This window comes from Osmerus mordax, chromosome 12 (genome assembly GCF_038355195.1).
Source record: "Osmerus mordax isolate fOsmMor3 chromosome 12, fOsmMor3.pri, whole genome shotgun sequence".
NCBI lineage: Eukaryota > Metazoa > Chordata > Actinopteri > Osmeriformes > Osmeridae > Osmerus > Osmerus mordax.
In genome coordinates, this window is record NC_090061.1 from 4,154,756 (window position 1) to 4,172,789 (window position 18,034).

An 18,034-nucleotide genomic window follows, 5' to 3' on the forward strand; every position below is an offset into this window, starting at 1 on the left:
TGGACCAGGAACCTGAAATGAACAGCCGTTCAGACAGTAGTCTTTTTTTGGAAACTTTATTTTGAAAAATCAAACAGACTGCTAAGATCAATATATATATTGATACAATGTTAATATTGGGTAGTTCAGATGAGACTCTCAGGTTGGGTTCACAATATCTGTGTTTTAAGTAAGTTAATACATTTACACCCCTGGATAGGCCAACGCTGCCAGTCTGTCATGGCCAACATCCTGTGTTACCCCTTCTTCACTTTCACATGTACATCGTAAAAAACAAACAAGCAATAGAGTGAAAGAAATCCTCGCTTTTAATTGATAACATGACAAACTAAAAATACAAAACTTTGGTCTATTTCCCTTCACGTCTGCAGTTTCACAGGTCTGATTCCACCTCGGGCTGGGGGAAGTCCATCAGTTTGTTTAAAACCCAACTTAAAGAAAACAGTCTACACACACACACAGGTGGGTGGAGTGAAGGAATACTATTAACAGGAAGAGAGACAAACAGTCCTGTGTTCACATTAGTCAGATACTGTTTACACACAAGCAGAGCCTCCCTGGCTCCGGAGGCTCGTCAGCTCACCTCCAGACTGCACTGGGCGGTAAAACAAACTGCCCTAAACTGAACAGGATTCACCTTATGAGTTCCAGAACCCTTCCATTAGTTTTACTGAGCAGGTTTACCAAAATCAAGTGCACCCTAAGTAAATCATAACCGTGTTTTCAAATACTATTTTAGGAAGGTCTTTTTCTCTTCAGCCTGACATCTCTCACACAACCAGAACAACTAACAGGACAACTGACGTTAAATACAGTTAATAATCAAAGGTGAATTTGAAAACAACTAGGCATATTTGAACTTTTGTGTTGCCGTATAAAAGCGATTAAGTACTTTTCCCATCCAAGCTTTGACTATAACCCCCCCACACACACACACACACCACCCCAGTATAAGCGTTGGGTGTCAGCCCGCAATCAGCTTTAAGTCCACTCTGCCCAGTCACCAGTGCCGCTCTGTGTGTGTGTGAGAGCACACCTGCTGTAGAGGACATTAGGAACGAGCTAGTTTGGGTTCATGTGCCCTGAGGGTCCCCACGGCATCCTTCACAGCGTGGTAGATGATGTTCTTCACCTGGGGAAACACAGCGTGCACAACACCTGCTGTTACAGCTGGACCACTTCTGTTTAACGAGGACTCCGGCAAACACACGAGACCTTTAGAAACTAAGTCCGGCTCAGACGCAAACGTGTCTGCTGGAGGTAAGAGACTATGTCACGGAGGAACGATGGATCCGTACCTGTAGTTTGTCCTCGTGGTTGGAGTGGGTGGTGGAGAGGTGTCGGAACTCCTGCGTCAGTCTGAAACAGTGTTTCACATGTTCTGGAGACACAAAGTCCTCCGCTACCTTGATACAGCTGTACAGGTTATGAACCTGGAGGAGAGGGACAGATGGGGGGGGGAGGGAGAGAGGCAAAGGAGAAAAATAGATAAGACAGACAAGATTAAAAGGAAGCAAAACAGAAAGATAGCGAGAGAGCGTGCGTGGGAGAAAGAGAGCAAGAAAACAAGAAAGAGAGAGAACGAGACAGAGAGTTTCTCCTGCCGACCTGGTGGGGAGCGCCCGCGGGGATGAACACGGCGTCTCCCAGGAACTGGACGATGGCCCAGCCCTGCACGCCGTACTCCTCGTACAGCCTCCTCCGGAGCACCTGGTCCAGGTACCAGCTCTGGTCGTGGATGGGGTCGTGGTCCGGAGGGTTCTCCTGGCCCAGCTCCTCTCCCACCTGGGCACAGCACAGCAGTCAGGTCACGCCCTTCATCCAGCCACACCTGATGTCTACGGGGGTCATGGTGTCGCTTGTCTGAATCACTGCCTCCCTCGTCTGCCCTCTCCCCAGTCAAAATCACCTCCACAGAGCTCGTAGTAACTGCATGATGCTAGTGGGTAATGTCTATACTGATGGGTCTATCCCTAACCTTTACATAATACAGACTTTCTAAAGGAGCCTGAAGATTCTTTCTCCTGGTCTTCTCTGAGGGTTGATATTTACACACAACCAATGGTATCTACAAGGTCAAAGGTCCAGAAACAGGAAGTGTTTGGTGCAGACCTTGCGGAGCAGCTCGCGGATCTTCTCTGCATCCTTGGCAGCGTAGATGTGCCAGAGAGCTCCCGGCTTCTCCTTCGCCTCGTACACCCTCCTCTTCGTCATCTCGTCCACATCCCCCTCCTCGATGGTGGTCATCACCTCTGTTGAATCAAGCACACACACACACAAAGACATACACAAAAACACACAGAGTAGAGGAGGGTCACAGGTCTGCTTTGAGACCATGTTTTAAACACAGGTCTGAACGACGGGCACTTTTCCTTTCCAGTCCACTCCCTCCTCTGAGACTTTCCACTGCAGCATTGTCTAGAATGTCCTCGGAGGCAGAGAACTTTAGAAAAACGCATCTCCTGACTGCAGGCCCAGGAAACGACCCAGGAAAGAGGTTCCAGTTACAAGCCCACTACAGACAGATGGGAGCAGACACAAGGCAGGGCTGCTCTAGGCTGGGTGCTACAGACTAGAAGCGCTCTCCTCGTTCTGGGGCGAGTCATCAGCCCCCCTCAGCCCACGAGGGGGAGGGGGTAGTACCAGTACATGACATCATAGCTGTCGGACGGTAAACAGCGCTCGGGGTCAAAGGATGACATGACTGAAGTTTAACTGCAGTGGTTTTATGTGTGTGTGTGTGTGCAGCGGTAGACAAAGGCAACAGGCCATGTGCTCATAGCTTTATATATTATTCATAATCTGGTCGCTAACAGGAGATATCCCTTAGGAGCAATAGATCACATAGCCGATATATGTATAGGCTGTGTGTGTGTGTGTGTGTGTGTGTGTGTGTGTGTGTGTGTGTGTGTGAGAACAGTGAGCCCTCTCTAGACTGTACTGATGAAGCTGTGCAGGACTGGATGCAGCTGCATCAGAGGGTGTTCCTCCTCAGACAGGGTCATGACAGCACCAGACCCCAGCTACACACAGTCTCATCTGATCAACACAACCAAGAGAACCACCACGTCAGAACGTTGCTGCAGGAACCGCAGTGTTCCGGGCTGCACCATGACGACGACAAGGGGAGGGGGGAGGGGCGGAGGGGGGGGGGGGGGGAGTGAGGGGGGAGGGAGTGAGGGAGTTAGTGGAGGAGAAGGGCATGCTACTGAGGACAGATACAAGAAAGACTACAGACCTGCACATCCAGTGATGTCTGCCTCTGTGGAGGAGAAATGTTGCCACAATCAAACACCGGAGACCCATGGGAGGGTTCTGAGACTAGCCCCCTGTCCCCTGTCCCAGCCCCCTGTCCCAGCCCCCTGTCCCAGCCCCCTGTCCCAGCCCCCTGTCCCAGCCCCCTGTCCCAGCCCCCTGTCCCAGCCCTCTGTCCCCTGTCCCAGCCCCCTGTCCCAGCCCCCTGTCCCCTGTCCCAGCCCCCTGTCCCAGCCCCCTGTCCCCTGTCCCAGCCCCCTGTCCCAGCCCCCTGTCCCAGCCCCCTGTCCCAGCCCCCTGTCCCAGCCCCCTGTCCCCTGTCCCAGTCCCCTGTCCCAGCCCCCAGCCCCCTGTCCCAGCCCCCTGTCCCAGCCCCCTGTCCCCTGTCCCAGCCCCCTGTCCCAGCCCCCTGTCCCCTGTCCCAGCCCCCAGCCCCCTGTCCCAGCCCCCTGTCCCAGCCCCCTGTCCCCTGTCCCAGCCCCCTGTCCCAGCCCCCTGTCCCCTGTCCCAGCCCCCTGTCCCAGCCCCCTGTCCCAGCCCCCTGTCCCAGCCCCCTGTCCCCTGTCCCAGCCCCCTGTCCCAGCCCCCTGTCCCAGCCCCCTGTCCCAGCCCCCTGTCCCAGCCCTCTGTCCCCTGTCCCAGCCCCCTGTCCCAGCCCCCTGTCCCCTGTCCCAGCCCCCTGTCCCCTGTCCCAGCCCCCTGTCCCCTGTCCCAGCCCCCTGTCCCAGCCCCCTGTCCCAGCCCCCTGTCCCAGCCCCCTGTCCCCTGTCCCAGTCCCCTGTCCCAGCCCCCAGCCCCCTGTCCCAGCCCCCTGTCCCAGCCCCCTGTCCCCTGTCCCAGCCCCCTGTCCCAGCCCCCTGTCCCCTGTCCCAGCCCCCAGCCCCCTGTCCCAGCCCCCTGTCCCAGCCCCCTGTCCCCTGTCCCAGCCCCCTGTCCCAGCCCCCTGTCCCCTGTCCCAGCCCCCTGTCCCAGCCCCCTGTCCCAGCCCCCTGTCCCAGCCCCCTGTCCCCTGTCCCAGCCCCCTGTCCCAGCCCCCTGTCCCCTGTCCCAGCCCCCTGTCCCCTGTCCCAGCCCCCTGTCCCAGCCCCCTGTCCCCCCCCCCTAACTCCAGCACTTTGTGCCATCAAGCCCCAGCCTTAACCTTAACCCCGACACTAACCATAGTCCCAACACTAACCCTAGCCTTGACCTTAGCCCCAGTCCTAACAGACCCAGCCCTAACCCTAGGCCCAGTCCTATCGCTAACCTTAGCCCAAGTCCTAACCATTGCCCCGGGCCTAACTCTGGCTGGATCACTGAACTGAATGCGAGCTATGGTTTTGTACATGTCGATGTTTAGTACATTTATGTATTTTTACTGTGCTCTGTGTGTGAGTGCTATGTCTTTAGTTTGCTTCTCTTTAGTGGCTCAGGTAGTTAAAGCAGCAGTCAGTCTTAGAGTCTGTGTGGTTTTAGTTGTTCTGGTCCCACAGGATGTTCACATGATGGATCCTGAGGGGCTTTGAACCCAGCATGATTAAACACCCCAGCATGAGAGATGGATAACACAGCAGCAGCACAGCCCGCAGCAACAGCCAAAAACAGTCAGTGCTATAGCTGACTGTGTGTGTGTGTGTGTGTGTCTATGTGTGTGTCTGTGTGTGTGTCTGTGTGTGTGTCTGTGTGTGTGTCTGTGTGTCTGTGTGTCTGTGTGTCTGTGTGTCTGTGTGTGTGTGTGTGTACTCACCCTGCTCGGTGTCCGACTCCTCCAGAGGTATCCCCACGTACACCATGACGTTGACGGCGTCTGACACATCCAGGTGGAGGTTGGTGGTCCCCACCTTCCTGTCCTCCGTGGAGATCAGACCTGAGAAGGGAGGAGGAGGTGGTGAAGATAGAGGTGAAGCTGGAGCCTACGGCCTAGTGTACAGCATTGATGTGGCCTCCTGAGTAGTGTACACTACTAGTGTCCTAGTGTGCTAGGTGTGACCTCCTAGTGTGCTAGGAGGGTGTGTCTCACCATAAGCGTTGTACATTTTGGGACCCAGGTCGGGACGAACGAAGAAGTTGGGCAGACGGGAGGCCAGGTTAAGCCGCCCGTCCCTCTTAGTGTACTCTGGGAGGGGCAGGTTGTCCATCAGGTCATCAAACCTGGAGGTGGGGGGAGAGGAAGGTTACAGCCAATCATATACCTTAAAAACGGCCCCACATAACCTGTGTGTATTGGTTGTAAGTTCTTATGGTAGGGTTCTCTCTCTCTGGACCGAGAACCAGTGATCTTCTGGAGGGACTAGAACCAGTGACCTTCTGGAACCAGTGACCTTCTGGAACCAGTGACCTTCTGGAACCAGTGACCTTCTGGAAGCAGTGACCTTCTGGAAGCAGTGACCTTCTGGAACCAGTGACCTTCTGGAAGCAATGACCTTCTGGAAGCAGAGCCTTCTAGAAGCCCTTACCGTGTGGGCATCATGTCCCTGAAGTCTTCCCCTGGAGGCCAGTCCTTCAGCTTCAGCACCATGGGCTGCCCATCGTTACCCTGCAGACGCTCTGGACACACAACCAGCACAGGACTTTACAGAGGATATGACATCATTATATGACATCATTTTGTCATGTAGATTACACGCCGGATGGAACGAGGGATGGATGATGGGGAGGTACTTACTGGAGATGATCTGGAAGCCGTCCCAGAAGTCCCGGACCTTAACGTCTGAGATGATGGCGCAGTTCCTGCAGTTGACCAGGTCCACATCCTGGTCCCCAAACTCTTGGCTGAAGGCCTCAGGCTTCCACAGCCCCCCGTTCAGACGCTTGTGGATGCTGGACACCAGCACAGGCTGGAGGGAGGGGGTGGAGGAAGAGGTGGGGGACAAAGGTAGATGTCATCAACCGTGCGAAGGGCCGATCCAGGATCTCAGATCCTGATGGAGAACAGGTACCGGGGCTGGGTGAACCCTACCTGTCCCTGCTTCCAGCACTCCCTGAAGATCTTCCAGTTGTTGCTGTTGCTGGGGTCCTGCAGGCAGAGCAAGCGCCCGTCACACAGCCAGGTGTGTGAGGTGTGGGGGTCCAGCACGCTGAGGCCCATCACGCCCCCGTCCCTGCGCCCCACACCGCCCGCTCCCAGCTCCCCACCCCCATCCCCCGCCTGCCGACGGCCCTCTGTCTTCTTGGTCTCCACCACGGAGGCGATGATGTGGTCCAGGAAGTTAGGTAGGCTGCCCTTCAGCTTGTCACCCTGGAGACGGGGAGGAGAGGAGGGGCTATGAGTTTACAGGAACTACAGGACAAAGCAAGTCAGTGAGGGTTCTAGAGTATTCAAATAGCAACAATCTAGGATGACCCAAAACAAGGAACACTCCAGACACCCGTGGTCCTAAGTCCTGCTGCGTTTGTGTCCTACTCACCCCGCCAGAAGTTGAGAACACCGAGGGGAAGGGAACCCCACTCTCTCCAGGACCCTGGGGAAGCCTGCCAGGCCCAGAGTTAAGCAGATCTCTGAGACTGGAGCCTTCAGGTTTGTGCTGGGCAGAACCAGAGCCCAGAAGCAGGCTGTTGAAGAGCTTGGGGCTGGAAGAGGAGGAAGGCTTGGACAGGGCACTGAGCGAGTCCAGGACGAAGGGAGAGCTGTTCTCCCTGTTCATCATGGAACGTAGCGAGCCGTGCTCTGAAGGAGCGGAGAGGACAGAGAGGAAGGAACAGAAACAGATGTTGATACATACTGAACTCTAGGGGTGGGAGGAAAAAATCGATTCACATTTGAATCGCGATTCAGTCTTTTAGCGATACACATCGATTCACAAATAAAAAAAATCCTTATTTCTTTTTGTAATGTTTTTTTTCCAATGTTTTGATAAAAAAAATCGTGAATCAATTTTTAATCGATTCGTGATCCCAAGATTCGATTAGAATCCAATCGTGAGGTACGATTGATTGGATTCTAAAAGATTCCCACCCCTACTGAACTCATATCGGATTCTCCCCCCTGGTGCTCACCTTTCATGTCCTCTGCCTTGCCCTTCTGAGTGGCGAGGTCGGCCAGCCAGTGGAGAGGGGAGGACGTCCCCTCCCCAGGGGGCGGGGGTCGGGGGTCCTTAGGGGGCATGGGGGTCTGGGGGGCGTGGGCGAAGGTAGCAGAACTGCCGGAGGGGTGGCTGAGCCCCCCCAGAGCCCCCCCTCCGTCTGAAGACATGGCTGTGTGGGGAGGCTCTGTTTTCACCGTCGCCGTCGACTCCCCCTCTGGTTTAGAGGTTGTAGCCCCCCCGCTGCAACCTCTGCTGCCCAGGGCGGAGGCAGGGCCCGAACCCTGGAACACACACACACACGCATCACGACCAGCACTCAAGAGCAGGTTTCCTCCTCACCAACCCCTCGCCCAGACCACACACACTCGGTTGAGAGGCAGAGAGAGGCAGCAGCGATGCAGTACCTGTGCTATCCCGTTGGGGGCGCTAGGGCGCACCAGAGGCTTGGTGTGTCGGCTGGTGCAGGGGCAGTTGGCCTTGATGCCCCATTTGCCCCGGGCAGAGTGCACCATGTCTCCTATGTTGTAGAGAGCTGGTGGAGAGATGAGACCAGACACAAGACATGGAAAATAGGTTAGGTAGGCGTGTGTGTGTTTGCATTTCTAGATTTGTATGTGTGTGAGAGAGAGAGAAAGGTGTGTGTACCTGTGCCAGGGATGATCTGTGTGGGCATGAGGTTCTGGGGCTCGTGAGGCTGTCCTTTAGCACACTTCAGCCAGGAGAACACCTCATCCTCTGGGCCCTCCTCCACGTCTGGGGAGAAATACACAAGCACACACACAGAAGGGGGTAAGTTAGCACACATCACATCCACACACACACACACACACACAGAAGGGGGTAAGTTAGCACACATCACATCCACACACACACACACAGAAGGGGGTAAGTTAGCACACATCACATCCACACACACACACACACACACAGAAGGGGGTAAGTTAGCACACATCACATCCACACACACACACACACACACAGAAGGGGGTAAGTTAGCACACATCACATCCACACACACACACACACACACACACACACAGAAGGGGGTAAGTTAGCACACATCACATCCACACACACACACACACACACACACAGAAGGGTAAGCACGTCACACACACACAGAGCCAGTAGACACTCACCCTCCTGAGGCTTGTTCCTGCGGAGGCGGTAACAGTCGAGACACACCCCGAAGCCGCACTTCCTGCACACCCAGTGGATGTTGAACAGCGTGGTCTCACACACGTCACACATCTCCCTCACGCCACGCACAGCCCGCTTCCACGCCACTTTCTCTGCACAGGACACACACACAAACGAGAAGGTCAGTATGAATACACGGCTGTGGGAAAAGGGCTAGAGGACGTGAGGAGAGGCAGGGCCTGGGTGGTGCTGTGTGAGGAGAGAGGCAGGGCCTGGGTGAGGAGAGGCAGGGCCTGGGTGGTGCTGTGTGAGGAGAGAGGCAGGGCCTGGGTGAGGAGAGGCAGGGCCTGGGTGAGGAGAGAGGCAGGGCCTGGGTGAGGAGAGGCAGGGCCTGGGTGAGGAGAAGCAGGGCCTGGGTGAGGAGAAGCAGGGCCTGGGTGAGGAGAGAGAGAGGCAGGGCCTGGGTGAGGAGAGAGAGAGGCAGGGCCTGGGTGAGGAGAGAGAGAGGCAGGGCCTGGGTGGTGCTGTGTGAGGAGAGAGGCAGGGCCTGGGTGAGGAGAGGCAGGGCCTGGGTGAGGAGAGAGGCAGGGCCTGGGTGAGGAGAGAGGCAGGGCCTGGGTGAGGAGAGAGAGAGGCAGGGCCTGGGTGAGGAGAGAGAGGGGCAGGGCCTGGGTGAGGAGAGAGAGAGGCAGGGCCTGGGTGAGGAGAGAGAGAGGCAGGGCCTGGGTGAGGAGAGAGAGAGGCAGGGCCTGGGTGAGGAGAGAGAGAGGCAGGGCCTGGGTGAGGAGAGGCAGGGCCTGGGTGAGGAGAGGCAGGGCCTGTGTGAGGAGAGAGGCAGGGCCTGTGTGAGGAGAGAGGCAGGGCCTGTGTGAGGAGAGGCAGGGCCTGTGTGAGGAGAGGCAGGGCCTGTGTAAGGAGAGAGGCAGGGCCTGTGTGAGGAGAGAGGCAGGGCCTGTGTGAGGAGAGAGGCAGGGCCTGTGTGAGGAGAGAGGCAGGGCCTGTGTGAGGAGAGAGGCAGGGCCTGTGTGAGGAGAGAGGCAGGGCCTGGGTGACTCACGGTGAGGCTCCACCATCATCATGGCCTCCTTCTCAGACATGACCAGCTGGCAGAACTGGTCCCCCACGTTGGCCAGGATGTACTTGGACGTGTCCAGGTCCAGGCCCTCCTGCACGGCCGGGGACGGCAGCCACAGGCCCATCGCCATGGCGTCGCTCTGCTGGGGGCTCAGGAAGCCCTCCACACGCAGCACGCCCTTCCTGGTGAACGCCAGCCTGGGGGAGGAGGGGGAGGGGGGCAGTCAGGTGACACAGTATGTGGCAGCTACACACACACACACACACACACACCTCTCTGTCTTCCCCCCATCACACACACACACACGTACACACACACACACACCTGCGGAAGTGGAAGAAGCGGCAGGCCACGTTGGGGTCGTCGTCGTCCGGCTCCTGCTCCCGGTATTTCCGGTAGCGCTCCAGGCGGCACTCCCGGCACTTGTGCAGGTGAGGAGCCACGTTGATGCAGGAGCCGTCCTGGAGGAAGGACTCCCCCGACTGCTTCAGACGACGCACCTTCGTCACGTCCTTCAGCACCGACTGGCCCACTGGAGGAGAGGGGGAGGTTACCATGGAGACGGTACGGCTCTACTCGAAAACAACCAGTGCGCGCTCTATGGAACCCTGTGTCACGATAGGAGATCCATTTGGACGGTACGTTCGTTGAGGAACCTTGAGCTTCCAGTTTGCCGTGAGCTCAGTAAGATGATGTCCAGAACCGTAAAGGGTTCTGTTTTAACTAAGCGTTCTATATGGAACCTTGAGATAGAGGGTTCTTCTTTTGCTAAATATCTGTTTCTGTTCTATTGTTCTATGAATTACCATTTAGATTGAGATTTTCATGAGTGTACACTAACAACAAATGTAGTTCTGTTTGTTCAAGTTTAAATGTCATATTTACTATGAACCACATCAACAGTATTTACTCCTGGCATCTCACCTTTAAACGGTTTGTTGCGGGGTCTGGTCTTGGGGGCCCCAGGGCCCTTGATCTTCTGGAGCATCAGAGCCCCCTCCTTGCTGGGCCCCTGGGGCCCCCCGGCTGAGCCCCGACCCATCCCCTCCTCCGCCTCGCTCAGGTCAGACAGGTCGCTGTTGTCACTGGAGTCAGAGTCGCGCTTGGCCCCCTGGACGCGCTCCTCCAGGGGGAACTTGTGGTCCAAGTCCAGGGAAGAGTCCTCGCTGGGCCCCGGGACCACAGCACCAAACATGGAGGTGGAGGAGGGCCCGTCATCCCCCTCCCCGGACCCCAGGGAAGTGTGCTCATCCTTGGGCTTGGACCCCTCTGTCTCCTGGGCCCTCTGGGGGAAGCCAGAGGGGGGGGAGGAGGAGGTCAGGAGGCCTTTGGGGGGCTCTGCCATGGTGAAGAGGTTGGGCTTGCTGTCCGAGGGCCCTAGCGTCTCTGGCTGGGCCCCAGACAGCCCTGGTCCAGGGCTGGGGGCAGAGAGGACCCCGAAGGGGCTGGGGGAGGGCTTGTCCCCGTAGGCCAGGAAGGGGTTGGAGGGCTCCTTTGAGGGGGAGCCCTGGAGGAACAAGTTCTGGTGGGAGTCAGAGGGCTTGGTGCCTGAGAGCAGACCCAACCCCCCCACAGAAGCACCCCCGTTAGTCCCTGCCCGGCTAGCCCCCACCAGGGGCCCGGAGGCCGAACCCAGGGGAGTGCCTAGCCCCCCCATGCCCAGAGCGGAGCTCCTCATCCCCCCGGACCCAGAACCCAGACCCCCGGGGAAGGCCTTGCTCGCAACCCCGTTGCCTGTGGGCGTCTGGGACTCTGGAGCCTTGGACTGCTCTTTCAGCTGGCCCGACCCAAACAGGCCCGGGGAGGGCTGGCCCAGAACCGGAGTCCTGGGTCCCTCGCTGGGCCGGGGGGGCTTGAACAGGCTGGGGGGTTCCTTCCCCAGGCTCTCCGACACGGCTGTGAAGTAGTTGGTGTCTTTAGACTGGGCCGGACCTGCAGCAGGACCCGGAGCAGTGCCGGGGTTCTGGGTCATGCACTGGAAGAACAGGTTCTGGTCGTTGTGCTGCGAAGGCTGGTCCTCGGTCTTGGGCCCCGCGGAGGCGAAGGGGAACCCGAACGCTCTCTGTTCCTGGGCGGAGGAGGGGGCGGCGGGGGAGGGGGCGGCAGGGTGGGACCCTCCGTTGGTCTGAGAGCTCCTCCCTCCGAACACAGCAGAACCTGCGGGCTTGGACTGCGGCGCTCGGAAGCCGGCCGCGGCCAGGACGGGGTTCTTAGAACTCTGGAACAGAGAACAGAGAACACGTGAGAACCTGTTGACTGAGGGTCCAGGTTGAGCAGAACATTCATCAGAGCACAGCCTCCTCACAGCCTCCTCACAGCCTCCTCACAGCCTCCTCACAGCCCTGGGAGAGGCCTGACACTCTGTCCAACAACAACAACAGTTATTGAACAAAAACCATAGGAAAACAAATCCACGTGGACCCAAAGTGCTGTAAACAAGAAGAAAAAAAAAAAACTACATAGCACCACCTGACTCCAGGAACACGCTGATCAATTTCAGGGTTATATAATGACTGGACCCACCTCCCACACGCTCTCACCCAGACTCACCTCTGTTTGGCTGGGCGCAGCCCCCCAGGAAGGAGGCTGGGGGGTAAATCCACGAGGGAGTGGGGCAGAGAGGCCTACGCTGGGGGCGATGCCCAGGGGAGAGGGGGAGGAGACGGGTCCAGGGGACACCAGAGCGGCCGTCCTGGGGTGGGCTGCCTGGGGGGGGTCCTCTCTGTCGGGGGCGGGGGCGGAGGGGGGCTTGGCGGCCGGGGATCCAGGGACCAGGCTGGGCATCTGGCCCAGGGAAGGGAACGAGGAGTTGGAGAAGAGGGAGGGGGCGGGTTTGAGAGGGGGCGGGGTGGGGGTGGTGGAGTCAGCGCCGCCCTGCAGGAGGAGGGGCCGGCCGTTCTCCTTGGTGTGGGCAGGGAGGAAGCGAAGCGGGGCGTGTGATTGGTCCATCTGGGAGGAGGAGGAAATGGAGTTGGGGGAGGAGTGGCCTTGGGTGGAAGACGCTTCAGACGAACTTACATTGTTGCTGTGACTGTTCGTTCCTCCTCCTCCCCCCGTCTCTCCGCCCCAAGTCCCCGCCCCCTCCTTGGAGGCCTGCTGTGATTCGCTGCTGTCGGCCACGTCGTTTCCGGCCGCCTTGAAGCGTTTGAGGGTGACGTCCTCCTCGCCCCCGGAGGAGGTGCGGCGCCTGCGGCCGCTCTCTCCCTTCAGCGCCTCGCTCTCCTTCCTCCTGCGGCTGGTCTTCCCCTCCTGGAGGAACACAGGTGGTCACACAGCAGCCTGCTGGATCTGACCCTACCCAGCCTAGAACACCCCTCTCCCTAACCCTACCCAGCCTAGAACACTCCTCTCCCTAACCCTACCCACCCTAGAACACTCCTCTCCCTAACCCTACCCACCCTAGAACACTCCTCTCCCTAACCCTAACCCTACCCAGCCTAGAACACCCCTCTCCCTAACCCTACCCACCCTAGAACACTCCTCTCCCTAACCCTACCCACCCTAGAACACTCCTCTCCCTAACCCTAACCCTACCCAGCCTAGAACACCCCTCTCCCTAACCCTACCCACCCTAGAACACCCCTCTCCCTAACCCTAACCCTACCCAGCCTAGAACACTCCTCTCCCTAACCCTAACCCTACCCAGCCTAGAACACTCCTCTCCCTAACCCTACCCAGCCTAGAACACCCCTCTCCCTAACCCTACCCACCCTAGAACACCCCTCTCCCTAACCCTAACCCTACCCAGCCTAGAACACTCCTCTCCCTAACCCTAACCCTACCCAGCCTAGAACACTCCTCTCCCTAACCCTACCCAGCCTAGAACACTCCTCTCCCTAACCCTACCCAGCCTAGAACACTCCTCTCCCCCACAGCACAACACAACTCCCCCACCGTAACCACAGAAACCCCCACCCCCCCGAAGGTCCGGCCCGTACCTCATCTTCAGCCAGCATGACATGGATCACACGGGGGTCGACCACCTGGCTCTCCTCCCCCTGAGAACACACTCTGTTAGAGGATGTACGACCACACACACACACACACACACCCCAATACACACACACCAGCACACGCACAAACACCAGCAGAAACACACACCAGCACCCACACGGACGGTGTCTGGGCGAGTCTGTTCTATGCATGCAAAGGAACGTATGTATGTGCACCTTGTCCATGGTGATCTCCATGATGTGAGAGACAGGGTCGTGCTGGGAGACCAGGCCCAGGGCCCAGGGCTCCTCAGGCTCAGGCTGGTACACCTGTACCCTGCGGCCCTGGATGGTGAAGGAGCCTGGGGGAGACGAGCACAGGAAAATCAAGCTTTGTTCATCCAGCCCTTTTTCCAAGCCAGGCCCATAGACCTGCACCTAAACCAACCTGAACCACAAACTTCCAGGAAAACTCAGAGAGAAGAACACTGGAAGAAAACTGGAGGAGGGGGTCACACCCCAACTACACAACTAGGAGGAGGGAGGAGGGGGGAGACTGGAGAGAGGCTCACTCACCCTTGCGGAGGATCTCCTGCAGCTCGTAGTCACTGAGCCAGAGGGAGACAGCAGCCTGGAGGAGGGGCTGCTCCAGGAGCAGGGGGTGTCCCACATCCTTCTCCACCTGCAACACACACACACACACACACAACGAAGATAAGGAACCACACATGCTCAGCTTGGAGGCAAGAACCCTCCTACTCCCAGAGGGACGCCTCACCTCAAACCTCTGGAGAGAACTTCCATCAGCGAGGAACTCCAGGGTTCTGCTTCCCAGGAACTCCACAGGAACCAGGGGGCCGAGCCCTACGCGGTCCACCAAGGATCGGAAGGCCTGCGGACGGAGAACGCCACGTCAGAACCACGCAGAACAGGACCTTGCTGTGGCAGTAGCGCATCACAACAAACCTTGTTAGAAAACACTAGAACAAGGGAACTTTTAGGAGGCAGCTGTGGAACATCCCAGCCCAGAGAGCACCACTCACCAGGGCAGGCCAGGGGGTGGGTGGGGCGCCAGAAGGCAGGGAGGGGTTAGTCGCGCTCCGTGTGGCCCAGACAATAGAGTCCTCAACCAACACAGCACTGACAGCCTCCCCGTACACCTGCACCCAGGTCCGCTTCCCCCCCACGCTGTCTTCAAACTCCATAAACACCTGAGGGGAGGAGGGGGACACCTGTTAGGAATAAGACGTGACGCCAGTAACACTTCAACAGTTCAAACGCACCACGTCGCTGCAGGCACACACATACAGGGGAGTCAGGTGGCTGAGCGGTTAGGGAGTCAGGCTAGTAATCTGAAGGTTACCGGTTCGATCCCAGCTGTGCAAAATGACGTTGTGTCCTTGGGCAAGGCACTTCACCCTACTTGCCTCGGGGGGAATGTCCCTGTACTCTGCTCTGGATAAGAGCGTCTGATAAATGACTAAATGTAAACAGGACACACAGTCATGCTTTCAACGTGGCTCAGAGTGAGCTGAAAGGACTGACAGACTGGTCTCTCTGGCTGGTCTATCTACTCCCTCCCTCTCTCTCTTCCCCCCCCATTTGTCAATCATTGGTCCGTGCTCCACCAACTGTTAAACTGTCCCCTTCTCCTGTGTCACCTCCATGTCAGGTTGCAGGCACGGTCACTCCCACACTCACACACTCACCGAGGACAGGTGGGTGACACTGAGGTGTCAAGTCATTCTGCAGGCACAAGACAGCTCAGCCATCTTCAGATATGTTAGTGTCTGAAGGCTTGTTTCTGTGTGGTAGTTACATAGTCTACACTATTTAGGTCAAGGAACATTTGATTTAAATCCAATCTTGTGGTTGGATGGCAAAGTCTGAGAAAGTCAGAAGCCAGATCAGCTGGTAAATTCTGAGCATTTCAGGGGCACTGATGCGCTATAACACGCCTGCAAACCGAACCGCAGTCAGCAAGGCCGGCCGGCGTTATGCTTTGTCTTTAGGAGTAAACATGAACACATTAATCAGTGTGGGCAGATGGTCCTAACAGTACAGTCATCAGAGGAGGAATCCTGCTGAAGGCCCCATGGCCACAAAAAAATGCATCCATGCGCAAGAAAATCTTGATCTGGTAGTTAGTACTAATTCCCAGTTTAACCCTCAGATAAAACCACTAAATTGGTTCATCGTAGTTTTTTTTTTTGAATTAGTAGTCAGGTGTGGAAAAACGAACGTCCTTATTCATAATCGCTGACCATGATCTAGGTAGCTACATATTGAGTGAAATGATTTCACTTTGTTTTGTCTGACTGGTTGAGGTGCAGGCTAGACACTGGAAAGAAAACACCGGGCCCCAGCTTAGTCCTCGGACTGAATTGGTGAGCGAGCTGACTGTCTGCCAAAGGTGCTAACATTAGCTTACTAGCTCGTGTACACCACCGATTCATGAACATTATTTAGTTGTTAGTCACACAGCGAGCGATAGCAATATAGCAGAAGGTTATCAGTTTGCTGAGAAGTTGTGCTTCCTTTAATATGACTCGTTATCTAACGTAAACACTGACCGTTAGCCCCGATGAAGCTGTGTTTGTTGTCGCCTCTCCTCCGCTCACCTCGATTCCCGGACTGGCCAAACCTATGACGCTGACCGCCCGTACTGTACCCTGGAGCCAGTCCCGAGCCCAAATGGCTTTCTCCGGTTCGGCTCCAGCGCTGGACCTTCCATCGTTAAGGAGTAAAATAAGACGCTTCCCAATCAACTCGAGCGAGTCTCCCATTATTTCACCAGCTAGCTCGCTAACGTTCGCTAGCCAACATGAAAGAGCAACTTCCTTGCTCGGGAACTCTGATGCTAGTAGCTGCAAGACAGCTGGTCAGTTTATCGAGCCCAAATTGTAAGCAGAACCTCTGGTACCGCAACTTTGCTCCGTGCACCGGAGCCCCTAGTGTAGTAGGGCGCTTAGCGGCGGACGTAGTCACGCCAGAAACACAGCGAAGCCGAAGTGTTATTGTCCTTCTTACAACTGTCCCGCTTTATCCGCCATTGAGCTGTGTAACAATCAAACGCACTCCTCGTAGCAACACTGCGGAGAGAAGCCTAGGAAACGAAAAAGCGACCTCTACCGGCGTTTACTATATAGCAGTAAAATCACATTTTCAAGAAGTCTTGAGCTGTAGGTCTCATTATGGAACAGGAGGGTGCGCCAGCTGACTAACTTCAGCCATAAAGAAACTGAAAATATTTCAATTTAGAACCCGTTTTATGCCCATCTGATTTCTTGGGAATGTATTCAGTTGAGAAAATAGACTACCTTTTTTGGTTCCAACACGATGAGAAACTTAAACTTTCTGCTTCGAACCGTGTTTGACACGTTTTTTATTGGTGGGTTGAGTATACTAATGGGTACAGCTGAATGGTAGAGCGTTTGACAAATCAAGAGATTGCAGGTTAAAATAAACTTATACGTCGAATTAGTAATGTGTCTGCAAGCTAATTGATTACTTACGGTTACATGGGTTCTGTAGTTTCCTGACGTTCTGCAGGAAGGACTATGCTAAGACACCAAGTAATCATCCAACCCTCTGCGAAATGCAGAGCATCACATTATTTATTATCATACACAGGCCACCTTGATTGTATTTCAGTCAGTGTGAAATCGAGTGTCATTTTCACATAGTGACATTTATACCACGGCTTCTGTTTGGGCTGGACAGATAAAGACGTATCTTAAATGTTTAAATTAAACTCTGGCACATGAGACAGAAGATAAGTTGATGTCATCGAGGATGGCGTGTGGCCTAACAGACTTAACCCAAGTCTGCACTTCATACTCATTTAGACAGTAGCCTACCTTTAGCGTATCATCAACTTCACAGTACTCTGGCACCAAACGCAGCAAAACAAGACAACAGATGTTTCTATTTAAAGAAAAACATCATATTTTATTTCATATGAGTTAACACAAGATAAGATACAACATACATCATTATATACAAAACCTTTCAATGACATGTCCTACAAATCAAAAGAGATAAACATACCCTCCCCCATATGTATCACTTTTTCTATCAAACTCTGCGTCTCGTTTTAGTTTGGCTGGAGTCTCCTAGCAGACAGCCTCTGGTGGTGTGTCTTGTGAAAGGATAGGCCTATTTATACAGCTGGCTATGGAGTTATTTTGAAAGACGAGCATTCACAGAGCATCATGTAGGTTACCCTGTCAATGAATGCCTCAGTGCCTGCAAAGCATGTCTGTGTTAGGGCGGTGTGTACGTGTGGGTGTGTGTGGGTGTGTACGTGTGGGTGTGTGTGGGTGTGGGTGTGTGTGTGGGTGTGTGTGTGTGTGTGGGTGTGTGTGTGGGTGTGTGTGTGGGTGTGTGTGTGGGTGTGTGTGTGGGTGTGTGTGTGGGTGTGGGTGTAGGTGTGTGTGTGGGTGTGTGTGTGGGTGTGTGTGTGGGTGTGTGTGTGGGTGTGGGTGTGTGTGACTACATGCTTGTCTCTGTGTCCATGTTCAGTGTACATAGGTCCATAAGTAGGTGACCTTGACAAGAGCCGACCCCTGGCACTCAACATACACACACGTAAAGGCATGCAGTCACACACACACACACACACACAC

General features: G+C 55.7%; 1 protein-coding gene across 3 annotated transcripts; it reads right to left on the reverse strand.

Annotated features, from left to right (window-relative positions):
* Positions 1 to 49: 49 nt before the first annotated feature.
* Positions 50 to 16,397, reverse strand: kdm3b (lysine (K)-specific demethylase 3B). 3 transcript variants are annotated; one of them, XM_067247263.1, is made up of 26 exons: positions 15,980 to 16,397; positions 14,450 to 14,617; positions 14,185 to 14,298; positions 13,983 to 14,088; positions 13,644 to 13,768; positions 13,413 to 13,472; positions 12,493 to 12,723; positions 12,025 to 12,423; positions 10,399 to 11,692; positions 9,799 to 10,006; positions 9,457 to 9,671; positions 8,399 to 8,551; positions 7,905 to 8,012; positions 7,664 to 7,791; positions 7,231 to 7,540; positions 6,642 to 6,901; positions 6,194 to 6,472; positions 5,900 to 6,071; positions 5,691 to 5,781; positions 5,255 to 5,385; positions 4,982 to 5,101; positions 3,239 to 3,262; positions 2,113 to 2,252; positions 1,609 to 1,785; positions 1,299 to 1,433; positions 50 to 1,132 (listed from the first exon to the last, which is right to left on the reverse strand). In XM_067247263.1, exons 1-26 carry the CDS (start codon positions 16,190 to 16,192, stop codon positions 1,052 to 1,054), a joined length of 5,442 nt encoding a protein of 1,813 aa, XP_067103364.1. In that variant the 5' UTR covers positions 16,193 to 16,397; the 3' UTR covers positions 50 to 1,051. The 3 variants fall into 3 exon arrangements, with proteins under 3 accessions (XP_067103364.1, XP_067103362.1, XP_067103363.1); XM_067247261.1 differs by having other exon boundaries at positions 12,025 to 12,723; XM_067247262.1 differs by lacking the exon at positions 3,239 to 3,262 and having other exon boundaries at positions 12,025 to 12,723.
* Positions 16,398 to 18,034: the final 1,637 nt, after the last annotated feature.

Excerpts from the sequence above, each read along its gene's own strand:
- kdm3b (XM_067247261.1), bottom strand. The coding sequence starts at position 16,192 with ATGGGAGACTCGCTCGAGTTGATTGGGAAGCGTCTTATTTTACTCCTT. Across the intron at positions 12,724-13,412 it reads TCATGCTGGCTGAAGATGAG|GAGGGGAAGACCAGCCGCAG; the intron begins GTACGGGCCGGA and ends GTGTTCCTCCAG. Across the intron at positions 5,782-5,899 it reads CGGCTTCCAGATCATCTCCA|AGCGTCTGCAGGGTAACGAT; the intron begins GTAAGTACCTCC and ends TTGTGTGTCCAG.